The sequence below is a fragment of the Bos mutus genome, chromosome 27, assembly GCF_027580195.1.
Source record: "Bos mutus isolate GX-2022 chromosome 27, NWIPB_WYAK_1.1, whole genome shotgun sequence".
Classification (NCBI taxonomy): Eukaryota; Metazoa; Chordata; class Mammalia; order Artiodactyla; family Bovidae; genus Bos; species Bos mutus.
In genome coordinates this window covers 16916551-16930358 of record NC_091643.1, presented here as the reverse complement: position 1 = coordinate 16930358, position 13808 = coordinate 16916551, and the positions used below count along the sequence as shown (strand labels likewise).

Here is a 13808-nt window from a genome sequence, read left to right as displayed (position 1 = left end):
ATATTTCATTTCAAAATGAAATAATGTTATCGATTAGTTGCCATTTAACATTGATATCTAAATTCAGTTGCACTGATATGAATTTATATCATTATTTTTGAGCCTTCTTGGAAAATTTTTCTTTTTTTTTCTAACTTCTTATTTTGTATTAAGGTATGGCCAATTAACAATGTTGTGATAGTTTCAGGAGAACAGTGAAGGGACTCAGCCATACATGGAAAATGTATTTTTCTTAGTAGATCTTCTCTTTTCCACGTCTTTAGAAGATAAAGTATTGGTTATAAGAAATGTTTGTTTCCTATTTAATTGTAATTAAATTAACTATAATTATCCTTTTATAATTGTATTCTGTTTATTTACAGGTAGAAATTACTTAATGTGTTTAAGTCTTAATGCTGTTGTTTATTGAGCCAGAAACTTTAGTGGAGTACATCTTATCTTATATGAGCTCTTCCTTTTAAGAGTATTTAAAGGCTGCTCAGAAGAGGGAAAGATGGGTGTAAAACTTTCCCTGTTTATCTTTTATCCAGCCACATCCACATCTACAGCTGGGACAAGCCATCTTGTCAAGTGTGCAGAGAAGGAGAAAACTTTCTGTGTGAATGGAGGCGAGTGCTTCATGGTGAAAGACCTTTCAAATCCCTCAAGATACTTGTGCAAGTAAGAAAAGAAATCCTCTGTGTGACTTCTGTCCATGACCGCTTCTTTCAGATGATTCCGTGTCTCATGATGTATTGTTGCTGTCTTATCCAGTTTCGTTGCATCCTTTGAATAATGCTGTTTTATTTGTAGAGTGTTGTGAAAGGTCACACCATTTATCTACTCTGTTATATCCAGAATGTTTTTTTGCTTTTTTCCATGTGGGTGTTTGGTTTTTTCTTTTTTTGCCTTCATATTTATAAAATTGCTTTCCTTGTGGTTTTCCTCCTTGTTACCTAAGAGAGATGTGCAAATATCCTAGACGCCTAGAACTTTGGATCCCTGCATCTGCATCCAATGTATGATGGAAGCTGTAAGATAATGTTCCCTTTTACCTGGTGTCACCTGTGAAGCAGATAGGACAACTAAGAGAAGCAGAAGGGCCGGCAATTATTTGCTGACTGATCTGTTAAACTTGGCATTAGCTTTATAGCTCCTTTTTAAAAATGGAGTTTAAGTTGATCTCACTAATGAAAAACCAGCAATGTGTATTAGTTTGGAAATGCACTTAGTGTGTGTAGCATCATTGCGTGTAGAAGGCAGAGTGTTTTTTCATGCACTGTAGTTATTTATAGATATATTTAAAATGGTGCCCCTCTCCAATGACCTGAAGGAGTTGATGAACCGTTACGAAGTATCACACTTATTCTCTCTCAACAGACAAAATTAAACAAAGATGTTGTCAGGACATTAAATATTAAAACCCTGCAGTTAAAATTAGTAGATCTCATTAAAAGCACATTTATTGTGCAATGCATTTTTAGTTTATGCTTGATATATAGGGTCTGTGTGGTCCATGGACTCAAATAATTTGTCATGCTAAAAGATATTTAATGTCTCATTGAAATGATTAAAAATACATGTTTATTTTGTAGTTAACTAGAAGCTGTATCTTTCATAAATATAGAGAATAGTTATAAGCCAAGATAAAATTAATAGGTAAGAGTCTTTTCAAAACTTTGAAGCAAGATTAAAAACTGAAAACATATATATAAAAAATAATTTATTTCAGGTCTGAATGATTTTATGACTGTCAAATGTTTTTTATTTTATATTGTGATTTAGCCTGTTAGCAATGTTGTGACAGTTTCAGGTAGACAGCAAAAGGACTCAGTCGTACAGGTACATGTATCCATTCTCCCCCAAACTCCCCTCCCATCGAGGCTGCGACATAACACCGAACAGTTTCCTATGCCAACATGTTTATTGTTTGAAAATTAAAAATTCACCTTTTTTGGTCACCAGCATATCAAATCTATGTACCTATAGCAGAGAATTAAAATGGGTCAGTTTTAGCCTTTGGTTCTGCCAGTTTGCTGTGAATATATCCCAAACATTCCTCCCTCCCTGAATTTTTCATTGTGAGTGGAAATGAATAAATTCTGTAATTTCCTATAAGATTTTCTCCGATCAAAATAGAAAATATCAGAAGCTGAGAATTATAATCTGTAAAATGAGATACATTTACTATATGGGTACATCCTGCTAGTCTGCCCTAGTCTTAGACATACAATCTAGTTATGTTTCAGTAAGTCTCCTTGGAAGAAAACCTTTAAATTACAGTTCCTTAGATGCTTCTCCTTTTTAAACAATCATACCCAGATTATTTAAATCTGTGCCTCCTTTTTTTTTTTTTTTTTTGCTTCTTTAAAAAAGCATCTGAGACCACTCGATTTTAATTATAATAATGAAACATGATCTTTTTCATCCTAGCCTTTGCAAAAAGATTTGCAAGCTGAGTGAGTACATATGATAGTTTCTGAATACCTCTTAGGAACCAGTGCAGTTATTCCCCACATATTAATTTCAGCTCTTCTGTGGCCCTCCCACAATCTATACAAAACATGCTATCGCCTAAGTGCTGTTCATTGGTTCCATTTTGGTATTGTGCCAACAACTGTGAGTTTTTTTTCACCCACACAGCTTTTCATTAAACATTAAGCCCAATCTATAAAGAAATACTTTTATATTTTTCTAATCTTAATGAGAAATGTTTGGTATTCCTCTAATAGTTATTAAAGCAGCAAACCACGAATAAATATTGTGTCCCCCAACTGAATCCTGTACCAATTCTCAGAAAATTTGCACTATGATTTAATCATATCTATTTTTTTGGTAATTATAATCTTTCAGAAAACTGTTAAAGATTATCATTAGCTTTTGTTGGAAAGAAAACTGTGACATCTATGATTTTTATAAGTTTTATCCCCCTTTTGCACTGCCTTTATTGATACATGAAAGCAAGCCAGAACACTGAAGAATTGAGTATAGTCAATATGCAAAATATTTCATGCCTTTTTTGTTAAATGAGTATATTTTTAATCCCTCTGTTGCAAATATGTATAACATTAAAAACAATCACTAGTCAGAAATGAAACAAAGGCAAGTCATATACCCAGTCTTACAATAATATGTTGTTCATTGGATGACTTGAATAGAAACAGAAAACGTGAAAGTGTTGCATTGGCTCATCATGGCCCTATGTAGGAAGCCAGTTCATAGTTTCCATATGGTCCATCTGTCTAGAGCAAAACATTTCTGAAGCATGAGCCACATCGTTCAAAGTCAGCTTTATCCCTGACTTAAGACATGACTCAGAAACACCACAAGCGTGTAAGTTTCCAAGTGGTCTCTCTGGTCACCTAATCCACTGTTGTCTTCTTGGGAGCTGAAGTGGAAGACTTTACAGCAAATCTCTTTTGTCTCTCCATTTAGAACAAGGTGTTCCAAATGGATTAACCATATAACAGTTAAACACTTCTCTGAGGAGAGCTTTGCTGTTACTTGGACTTCTCTCCTGGGAACAGTGTGGGAATTTCCGCGGTGTTTCTCATCTTATGTATTTCTCTTCTCTCTTTAGTAATTTAAAATTTATCTTGAGGGGGAGAAAAAAAAACAGTTTCTATTCAAGATTGCATAAAGACCAGAAAAGAATCATTCCATCTTTTACCCTCTGGTGCCCCATGTAGTCACATGGTTCAAAGAAACAAGACACTTTGAACTTGACATTGTCCAGATTATCCTCTTGGTTTTCTCCCCTTGTTCTTGTATATCTGCCCTTCTGAGTAGTAAGAGAACTCTTTTGGAACATGTTGATGTGATTTTTTTTAATCTAAAACTGACTTTACACCCGACCATATTTATAAACCCATGATGCTGTCCTGTGGACAGATGTAGCATTCCCATGTGGGGATTAGAGTTTTAACCACCAATTTTGGTGACTAGTCTTGAGCTCTTTCACTTCAACTCTCTGGACAATTTATTTATAACACAGAGTTAATATGTTCTCCAAATTTCTTCCCAGGAGTCAATGAAATTAAATGAACTTATTTCTGTGAAAGCACTTCTAACTTTGGGGAAGTGAGTTTTTCCTTACAATAAAAAATAAATGGTAGAATTACATTCTCTCTGTAGACACTGGAAAAATATATACACCTGTCTTAACAGACTGTGTTATCATGTTTAATTCCCAATTCTTCATTTTATTTAACACTAGCCATTTTTATTTGATTTGTTGGGGCCACCAGCTAGCTTTCTAACTTTGCATTTGATGTTCATTCAATCATGTAGTATCTCTGATTGTTAATTTCCTTATATTTAAAAACAGAAACAGAAAACAAACAAAGCATAGGAAAGTGGGCGGTGCCTTTAAACATGAACTTATCATTTTGTCTAATTAATTTGTATGAAACCATGTGGTACATATAAGGGCCTATATTGTATTACACATGATTATAGAGACAGTTATGAAAAAAATTTAACCATAGGAGATAAAGTCACAAAAATGTGCTATAATAAATTAAACTCAGTAAATGAAATATTAATTAAAATTTGTTTATAAAACAGCTACATCTATCCCAGGCAGTTTTGTAAACACAATGAAAATATACAGCATGGTGTCTGGTCCCTGGGAACTTAGTCTATTTATGGAAATAGAGTAACTAAAATAGTAGATCAATTAGAGTGTCTTTATCCCAGGTGACAGAGTGCTGATGATTATGGTAATAAGAATTTAAAGAAGGAAAAGAAAAGACTGGAGTACGTTGAAGACTTTATAAGCATAGTCATCACTGATGGAGTTTTTTCCACATACTGTTAAATATACCATATACCATACCATCTAATCTTCTCATTAGACACAGTGACATGCATACCTAGACCAGCAACTCCATTCTGGGAAGTAAAACAAAACAAACAAAAAAAGTCAAGTTAGACAGGAGAATCAGTTTCTGAGCTCTGAAAACCAAGGAGAGGACTTTGGACGTTGTGACAACTAATCAAGAGTCATAGTACCTTCTGGAACAGTTTAGGTACACCGTAAACCTAGAAGATGTTTAGGGAGGAGAGACTTCCATACAGATTAGAGACACCTGGGCACTAGATAAGATGGGGAGAAAAAGTCAAGACATTAGCTAAGGTTAAGGTTTTATAAAATTCTTGCTTAGTAATTGATGCAAGTAAAAATGATGATGAAAATAATATAGCACATTAGTAGCTGGTGGTTCAGATTCAAGTTGTGTCCTGTGGCCTCATCATCGTGGCTGTAGAAGGAGACATTTGGAATACAGCAAAGGAATATATTTTGGGTTAGTTCTGGAGTGCCTAAGAACAGCCAGCTCTGGGAGACCTCATCCTTCAGAGCAAGTGAGACACTTACCTGCTATCACACTGAGCAGGGAGACAAACCTCTGTGAGTGGGTGGGACTCATATGGCAAAGATCTAGAGAGTCAGCTCTTTAGACGACCTACCTACAGCGATGGTCATTGTAGTCATTTCCTACAGTAACATGTAGAAAATGTTATTGAAGGAATACCCATTTCTTCTGTGTCCCTCTCTGTATCTACAGTCCTGCTGTGTACTTTCTAGGTACTTATTAACTCATTTTGACTTTCCTGAAGACAGATGGAAGGAAATATTTTGGTTCTTATGGAAATCAATTTAGCGGCAGTTTGGCCTAAAGGCAGTTGCATTGTGTCCTTAATAGCTTGGTTCTTTTTTTCTCCTGAAATCAGTTAGGCAGCCACATATATTTATTGATCTCCTTCCACGAGGCAAATTCTGTGCTTGTGCTCGTTATGAAGTAGTAAACAAAATCGCATGGTCTCAGCCCTCATGGAGTCCGTAGGCCTGTGAGTAGCAGACAAATTTCAGAGCATTAATTAAACTGTAAATGATAGTTGTGCTGAGTGCTTTGACAAGTATTTAGGGAGCTAAGGGAATGTATCATGGAGGACACCAACCAGACGGAAGCAGAGTCTCCATGGGGGAAAAAACGTTTATGCAGCCCTCACCTTGAGAAGCATATAGTCTATTTAAAATAAAATGATCTGTCAGCAAAATTCAAGTATACAATACCACATTATGAACTAATTTCACATTAGATCCCAGGGTTTTTTCTTATCTTATAGCTGAAGAAGTTATAAGTTATCTTATAACTGAAGTTATTTATCTTATAACCAAAAAATTTTTAAATAGTCACCTTATGAGGTGACTGATGAGTTAATTAGCTCTTGGTGGTAATCATTAAATAACGTATAATATATCAAATCATCAGTTTGCACAGCTTAAGTGTATACAATATTGTCAATAATACCTCCGTAAGTCTGGGGGGAAATAAAAAATTAAAATAAAATGCATCATTGTGAAATATTTCTATTGAAAGATATAAGTCAAAAGTGAGTATTTAGAGGTTTCATCATCAAATGGGGCTGGAGTGGATGGAAGGTTCAGAATCGCTATGCTGTGTATAGGGGCATCCTCCAGAGACAAAACCAAACCACAAATTAGCTGAGTCCATAAGTCATCATGTCACAAGGACAGAGAGATGTATGGGCTATAGACTGAGCCCATATCCGATGAAATTGTTTGACCCCAAAGTAAAGGATACATCATTTAGGGTAAACAACGGCAAGGATTTTCATCTACGGATGAGCATTTCAGAACAAGCTGTACAAACAGAACTTTGGGAAGGGCACCAGGGTTCACACAAGGAGAGGTTAGTTCATAAACACCGACACCTCATTAGTGGGATTGTATGTCTTCGACATTGAAAACCAACAGTGCAGATCCAGAATGACTTAGTTTTTTTTCCCCCCTCAGTATTTATCCATGGGTCCACTGTGGCCACTCTGTGTGTACCGTTATCTCAAGTATTGGGAACTAGTCCCCAGATCATAATAAAAAAGCAATGGGATGATCCATACTAGCTGAACAGTGATGGGGAGGTCTAAGGTTGGATCTGTAGGAAATGTTATTGAAGGAACATATTATATTTAATATTTTCTTTAATGATGTTGAAGAAGGCATTTCCTTGAGGAAACAAATGTATTTTGCAGATGATACCATAAGGAACACTAAAACACAAATTAGAAAAGCATATATGAACCTTAAGAAATTTCACTTCACAGTAGATAACAGAATGCAGATCATCTTGGAAAAATGCAGACTAATAGTAACAATCCATTTGGGAAAGAATAATGTACAACACAGATACTCAGCCAGTGAGTGGGCGAGCTCTAGTCAGAATCCCGAGTGAAGGGGTGAAAAGTCAGCCCTTGCAACAGGATCCTGTAGAAAAACAAGCCAGCACTGTGGCGTGTACATTGCCAAGTCTGGTTTACAGAGGAAGAGCCAAAGTCCTTAAAGCCTAACGTTTAAACTCACTGATAACCCTTCACACGTATATGTTGGCCTTTCCATTACCTACTGTTTGTAAACATGGACCTCAGAGAAATTGCTTCAGATATTGTACTATGTGAAGGAAATACCCAGCTAGTATTGAGGTAGAGCGAAAAGACAGTAAGGCTGCTGCTTTTTTGGATAACTGTCTAAAACATCTCCTGGTGGAGTGATGCGTAAATAGAGGGGAAATACCGCATGTAAATCTGTTTCCCTTCTCCTGTCGGATCAAGGGAGAACCTAATGAAAATTAATGAAACCAAGAAGTAAAGACAGGAAGAGAAGGGATGTAAGGGTGGTTTATAAATTGACCATAAATTTCAAAAACCACTAAGCCATTTATAATGGCTTATAAAATTAGCAAATCCTAAATAACTGAAAGTTTCTTGGGGTTCTGGAAATATCTTTAATGATATCTAGTATCTCCACCAAAAAAAGGGGGGGGGATAATTTATTCAATTAGAATGTAAAAAATAGACCAAACACTAAACTGATTCAGAAAATGACATGAATTGATAATCGATTACACAGTAAGCATATCAGGATAATCACCATGTATTAAGGTTATTATTAAGAACCATTTTTATTTTACTATGCAGAAGTCTTGGTTACTAGACTGTAACTGCTTTATTGAATCCTGGGTTAAATGGTATTTCAGTAATGGGATTTAAATTTGAGGTAACAGACTTACTGTTAAAGAGTTATATGGAGTGTTTTCCAAATTCCAGACTCAATGTTAAAGGTTTCTGTATAGGGGAAGGAGTCTGTGAGGAAGGTACTATTAAAAAAAAATTATTTGGAAGTCTACAGAGGAGAGAGTTGGTCACAAACTATAGAAATGAAAGCCAAAGTTCAATATTGACCTGTACTTGACCAATCAATTGCTATATGGGTCTCTTTGATACAGTTCTTTACTGGACACTATGTTCTAACCTTCAATCAGGTTCAATTTAACCAGTATTTTATGAGAGTCCTTCAAGAGCCAGGCACTGGGGTGAAACATTAGAGCTATAAAATGATCAGAATTTGTTCACCGTCTTCACAAAGAGATAATCACAAGACCAACAGGCCAGGGCAGTGGAAGAGATGGAGGCACCATGCAGTGAGAGCCAAATAAGGAATCCCTCACTCAGGGCGTGGACATGGGTTGGTGAGGAGGTGACACTCAGGAAGGAGTTGATGTTGTATTGGAAGAGACAGTGCTTCATTCAGATGAAACTGTGTGAATTTTCATCTCCTGAAGAACAAATATAGAACAAAGATTGCTTACCTTTGCTTATCTTCATTTATCTTTGTATAAGAGCAAATACTAAAATTTTTAAAAATATCTCCATCTTCTAATCTGATGGGTAAAACAATTGGTATATATAGATTTGAAGCTACAGTAAGGGCTCAATTGTTATTCAGACAGATTCTTCTAAGACAGAATTCTTGGAAGGTGCTCAGACTCAGGCCAGAGCACATTGTCCACAATGAGATTAAAGCTACTGTACTCCTATCTCCGAAGAAGGTGACAGATTGGCTGCTTAAAGGACAATGCTAACAGAAAAGTATGCCAACAGCCAGACAGTCACCCTGTTCTTTTAGGAGTCATACTGTAGAGTTTAATCAGAGCCTATAAATCAGATGGGCTTCCCTGGTAGCTCAGATGGCAAAGAATCTGCCCACAGTGTGAGAGACCTGGGTTCGATCCCCGGGTCAGCAAGATCCTGTGGAGAAAGAAATGGCAACCCACTCCAGTATTCTTGCCTGGAGAATCCCATGGACAGAGGAGACTGGTGGATTACAGTCCATGGGTTCACAAAGAGTCAGACACCAGACACGACTGAGCGACTCACACCTTATAGATCAAGTGCATTTCCATTTGCATATGCTTTCTCTGCCCAATCAATGCAGTCTGCAGTTTGCTCATGCAGAAGTTGTTTCCACTTCCTCCCATCTGATTGGGCAACAACTCCAGATGTCCACAAAAGTTACCTAATGATTATAGCTCTGAACCCTTGACTGGCCTAGGAATAGGTATTTGACATTTGTTTTGCCTCCATGATTGTCTTAAAATATCAGTTCTATCAGAAGAATCGTTTTAAAGTTCTTGAGTCCTCCCTGACTGGTAATACATTCAGAAGAGATGATGCCAGGTTTTTGCACAGTGATTCCATGTAGGAGAGTGACTCCCAGAACCTTTGTGGTAAAAGAAACCTTTGATAATCACTTAGATAAATCTTTACATTTTATCACTGAAGACAACTGTGGCCCAGTGAAGCCAAATGGACTTCTCACATCCAAACAGCAAGATTCTGCAATGCCAGGATAGAGGGCCTTAGTCTCCATCTTTGGAAGTCAGGATCTCTGACATCCTAAATTTAATGTACATACAGATCTCTTAGGGATCTTATTAAAATGCAGATTCTTATTCCATAGTTCTAGACTGGGGCCTGAGACTCTATGTGTCTACTAACAAGATTCCAGCAGATGCTGATTCTGTTGGTCCTTGGACCCCACTTTGAATAATAATAAGGATTTACACTAAGAAAATGCCTCCAAGTGAAGATAAACATTAGTGAAAGGATAGCTCTGGTTCAGACATAGCAGGTAATTCCAAAAAGGATTGGTATACCTTATGCAGATCTACTGTTACTGCACCAAATATTCTGTATCATTTTATGATAGAGATAAACCACCATCTTATAATACTGGTTTCCTAGGAAACATCATTTTAGAATCTTGTACTAATTAGAAAATTGATTGGGTAGGATTTTTGCTCCCCTTCATCTCGTTGTCCCATGCCTTCTTATTTCAAAAATGTCATCTAAGATGCATAATTGGCAATTTTCTGATAAATGTATTTCTTATCTTAAGGAATTCATGATTCTTGAGCTCTTTGTGAATTTCATGATTCTTAAAGAGGCATTTCTTACCTCTAATAGTTCTCTCACACACACAGACACACGCGCACACACACACACACACACACACACAGGCCATAGTCACACATCTTATACTATATTCTTTCCATGAAGCAAATGAGTTATTATGTGATCAAATTAAGAATTTAAATTTTTACGAAGAGTGCAAACAGGTAAGATGAAATGGTCATTACAGAATATATTCTTAGTTCTGGAATTACCTGCTTAATTATACTGTATGTCTATATGGATTTATAGTCCTGGTTCAGAAAAAATATAAAAATAAAATATCATATACTTCACAAATTTTTACATCAAATAAGTTACATGGAAAACATGGTTCCATGTGTTTTTCTTAAATTACATGGAAAGACATTCTTAATTGAAGCAGGTAGAATGACATATTCATAAGAAATGACCCAACCTCACAGGTTATAGTTCTTATTTTTGTATTTCTCTAGGTAGTTCTTCCTCTACTCATTTCAGCAAAAGTAACCAGTTCATTTAAAAACTTTTTTTGAAGAATTAAAAAAAAACTATGTAAATAACAAGATATTTGTTGTTAAGCTTATTGATATTATTATTAATGATCATAATTATACTTTATTGACACAAGTACTCATAGGGCTGAAAATACAGAACTGTTAGTATTTATTCTTATAAGCCATTCTTCGTGAAATTGGTGAAGCAGATGTACCAGATCACTTGAGAATGTTTTTTTGGCACTGAATTTGGCTTTAAGGGGGATGGAAAAAAAAAATCAACCTGATATTAGCAAAAATTTTTTGCTAATTTTTTATTCACATCTCTTTGATGCCAAAAAGGTGGTGTTTATTTTTATTTATTCTGGAAAGGAAATCATGCATGATGTTTATGGTCTAGATGAACTATTGATAATAATCATGGCTATCAGTGTGGGGCACCTGTAAGAAGTATATTTGTGTCCTGGAACTTTCTGGTGACCCTGTTTCTTTGAGTATGATATTTGGGGTAAAATGAATCCATTCTGAAATGCTTTAGTTACTGGAGTGACAGCAACAAAAAGAGCAGTTTTAAAGGACTTCCATCTCTAGGTACAGCCCCATCCCAAGACCTTGAGAACAATATTCTACCAAGATTCTGGAATTTTGATAGGCAAATGTGAGTGAGTAAAATGTAAATTTTATACAGTTTCAAAACAGTTTACCTTAAATACAAAATGATTTTCATTAAATACTTCAGTGGAAGAATAACTGTTTAAATTTTTTAAATGTATTTGTATTTGATTTGGGATGATTGCATGAAGTGAAATTTATACTACTAAAAATCTGCCTCTTTATAGATTTTTTACACCATTAAAAATAAGACCTACTTTGTATAATCTTTTAAAAAAAGGAGGATGTCATTTTTCTTGTCAGTAATCATTAGAGTGTGAAAGTGCTTGACTCCTATTGTAGTTTGATGATTTCAAAGATACCAGTGACAGATGAGCCTGGCAGGCTACAGTCCATGGGGTCTCAGAGGCAGACATGACTTAATGACTAAACAACAACAAAATGAAGTACACAATTGTGTCTACAAAAGAAAAAACTCAAAATTATTTAAATGGTAAATGATGATGGATGGAACCATATAAGCTCTTACCAAACCAGTGTTTCAGCATCAGGTGATCATTGACAAATTCGGAAATGCCCAAGAGATAATGACGTATCTGCCCATACCTTGCCAAGCCCTTTCAACCTTTCAGCCTCACACTAGTTAAATTTCAGTTAACTGAGTGTATGAAGACTGAAGCAAACAACAGAAATATATACCCCACGGTTTTCATGGGACATGGTTTTCTAAATGTTTTGCCTTCTTTTCTTTATGTTGTTCAGCCACCAGGTCATTTGTAGGACTCTCCATACTCCATAGGAGGAAAATTGCCAGTCTGAAAGTTCAGTGTCTTTAGCGTTCGATTGCTTATTACATTTTTACCCTCTAGGTGCCAACCTGGATTCACTGGAGCGAGATGTACTGAGAATGTGCCCATGAAAGTCCAAACCCAAGAAAGTATGTTAAAATAATCTGAAATTTGCTCTCTCCCCCAAACTACAGCAACAGTCGCTACCGCTTGGTGCCTTTACAGCTCAGTTGTGACTGATGCCTTTTGTTCTAATCATGGTTAACCCACTCAGGGCAGAAACCCATTCAGTACGATCTTGTCTAGCTATGTCTCCACAACAAACCACAAAGGTCATCAATTTCATAAAACCCCTCAGGATGGTCCATGACGCTGGCAATCATGGCGGGCGGGCCCACCAAAACTCCTTTCCTTCCAGTGCGTTGGACCAGCACCATAAGCAGAGAACCTAGTTGAAGAAAACACCCAGCTCTCATTTTAAGTGGCTCCGTTTGAGAGAACACGGTCACTTAAAATGCTGGGATCTTTCTATCATGTTTACCCAAATTTTTATCCCATTGGGGGAAACGCCAGAGCCTAAAAGCCATGATGAGGACAAAGACTCAGTTCCTGAGAGTGAACTCACCAAGTTCAGTCAAATGACACTGAAGGAGCTTCTTTCTAGCATATATTCACCTCTTCTCTTTTTTTCTCTGTTTTTTTTCTACCATTGTTTTTTTGTTTCTTCTCTCAGGTGCCCAAATGAGTTTACTGGTGATCGCTGCCAAAACTACGTAATGGCCAGCTTCTACAGTACGTCCACTCCCTTTCTGTCTCTGCCTGAATAGGCGCATGCTCAGTCGGTGCCGCTTTCTTGTTGCCGCATCTCCCCTCAGATTCCACCTAGAGCTAGATGCGTTTTACCAGGTCTAACATTGACTGCCTCTGCCTGTCGCATGAGAACATTAACACAAGCGATTGTATGACTTCCTCTGTCCGTGACTAGTGGGCTCTGAGCTACTCGTAGGTGCGTAAGGCTCCAGTGTTTCTGAAATTGATCTTGAATTACTGTGATACGACATGATAGTCCCTCTCACCCAGTGCAATGACAATAAAGGCCTTGAAAAGTCTCACTTTTATTGAGAAAATAAAAATCGTTCCACGGGACAGTCCCTCTTCTTTATAAAATGACCCTATCCTTGAAAAGGAGGTGTGTGAAGTTGTAACCAGTACACACTTGAAATGATGGTAAGTTCGCTTTGGTTCAGAATGTGTTCTTTCTGACAAATAAACAGAATAAAAAGAGTTCAGATGTTTCTCTTCATTAACCAAACAGTTTGCATTAAAAAAAAAAAAAAAAAGCACTGAGTAGGAAAATTAAAAGCAAACATTTCACAGCAAAGGAGATAGCCTGGGTTCTATTTGACCTTGTTTAGGAAACAAGGGATTCAGGTCTAAATGATTTTTAGATGAATTGTTAAATCACTTATTTATGTTATTCTACTCTCAATAATAATTTTAGGAAAAAGTTGTTTTTTAAAAATATTTATTAGTTACTATGAAATATCACAGTTCACTGCTAGATGTATACTTTTAAAATGAGAACCGGGAAATTTTGCTGGATTTCTGTGGCTTCATGAAGTTTTGAACATTCCTAAAAGAC

The 13808-nt window shown here is 36.4% G+C and overlaps 1 protein-coding gene across 8 annotated transcripts in view; it reads left to right on the top strand.

The window, feature by feature from the left end:
• NRG1 (neuregulin 1) overlaps positions 1-13808 on the top strand; it is a 1145979-nt gene that overhangs the window by 1103460 nt on the left and 28711 nt on the right. For 5 of the 8 annotated variants that reach the window (XM_070364126.1, XM_070364125.1, XM_070364124.1 and 2 more), the window contains 2 exons: positions 531-660; positions 12900-12958. In XM_070364126.1, the coding sequence (XP_070220227.1) occupies positions 531-660; positions 12900-12958 (189 nt within the window). Of the gene's footprint in view, positions 1-530; positions 661-12247; positions 12316-12899; positions 13436-13808 lie in introns of those variants that run through there. The other 3 variants (XM_070364123.1, XM_070364127.1, XM_070364129.1) reach the window with 2 other exon arrangements.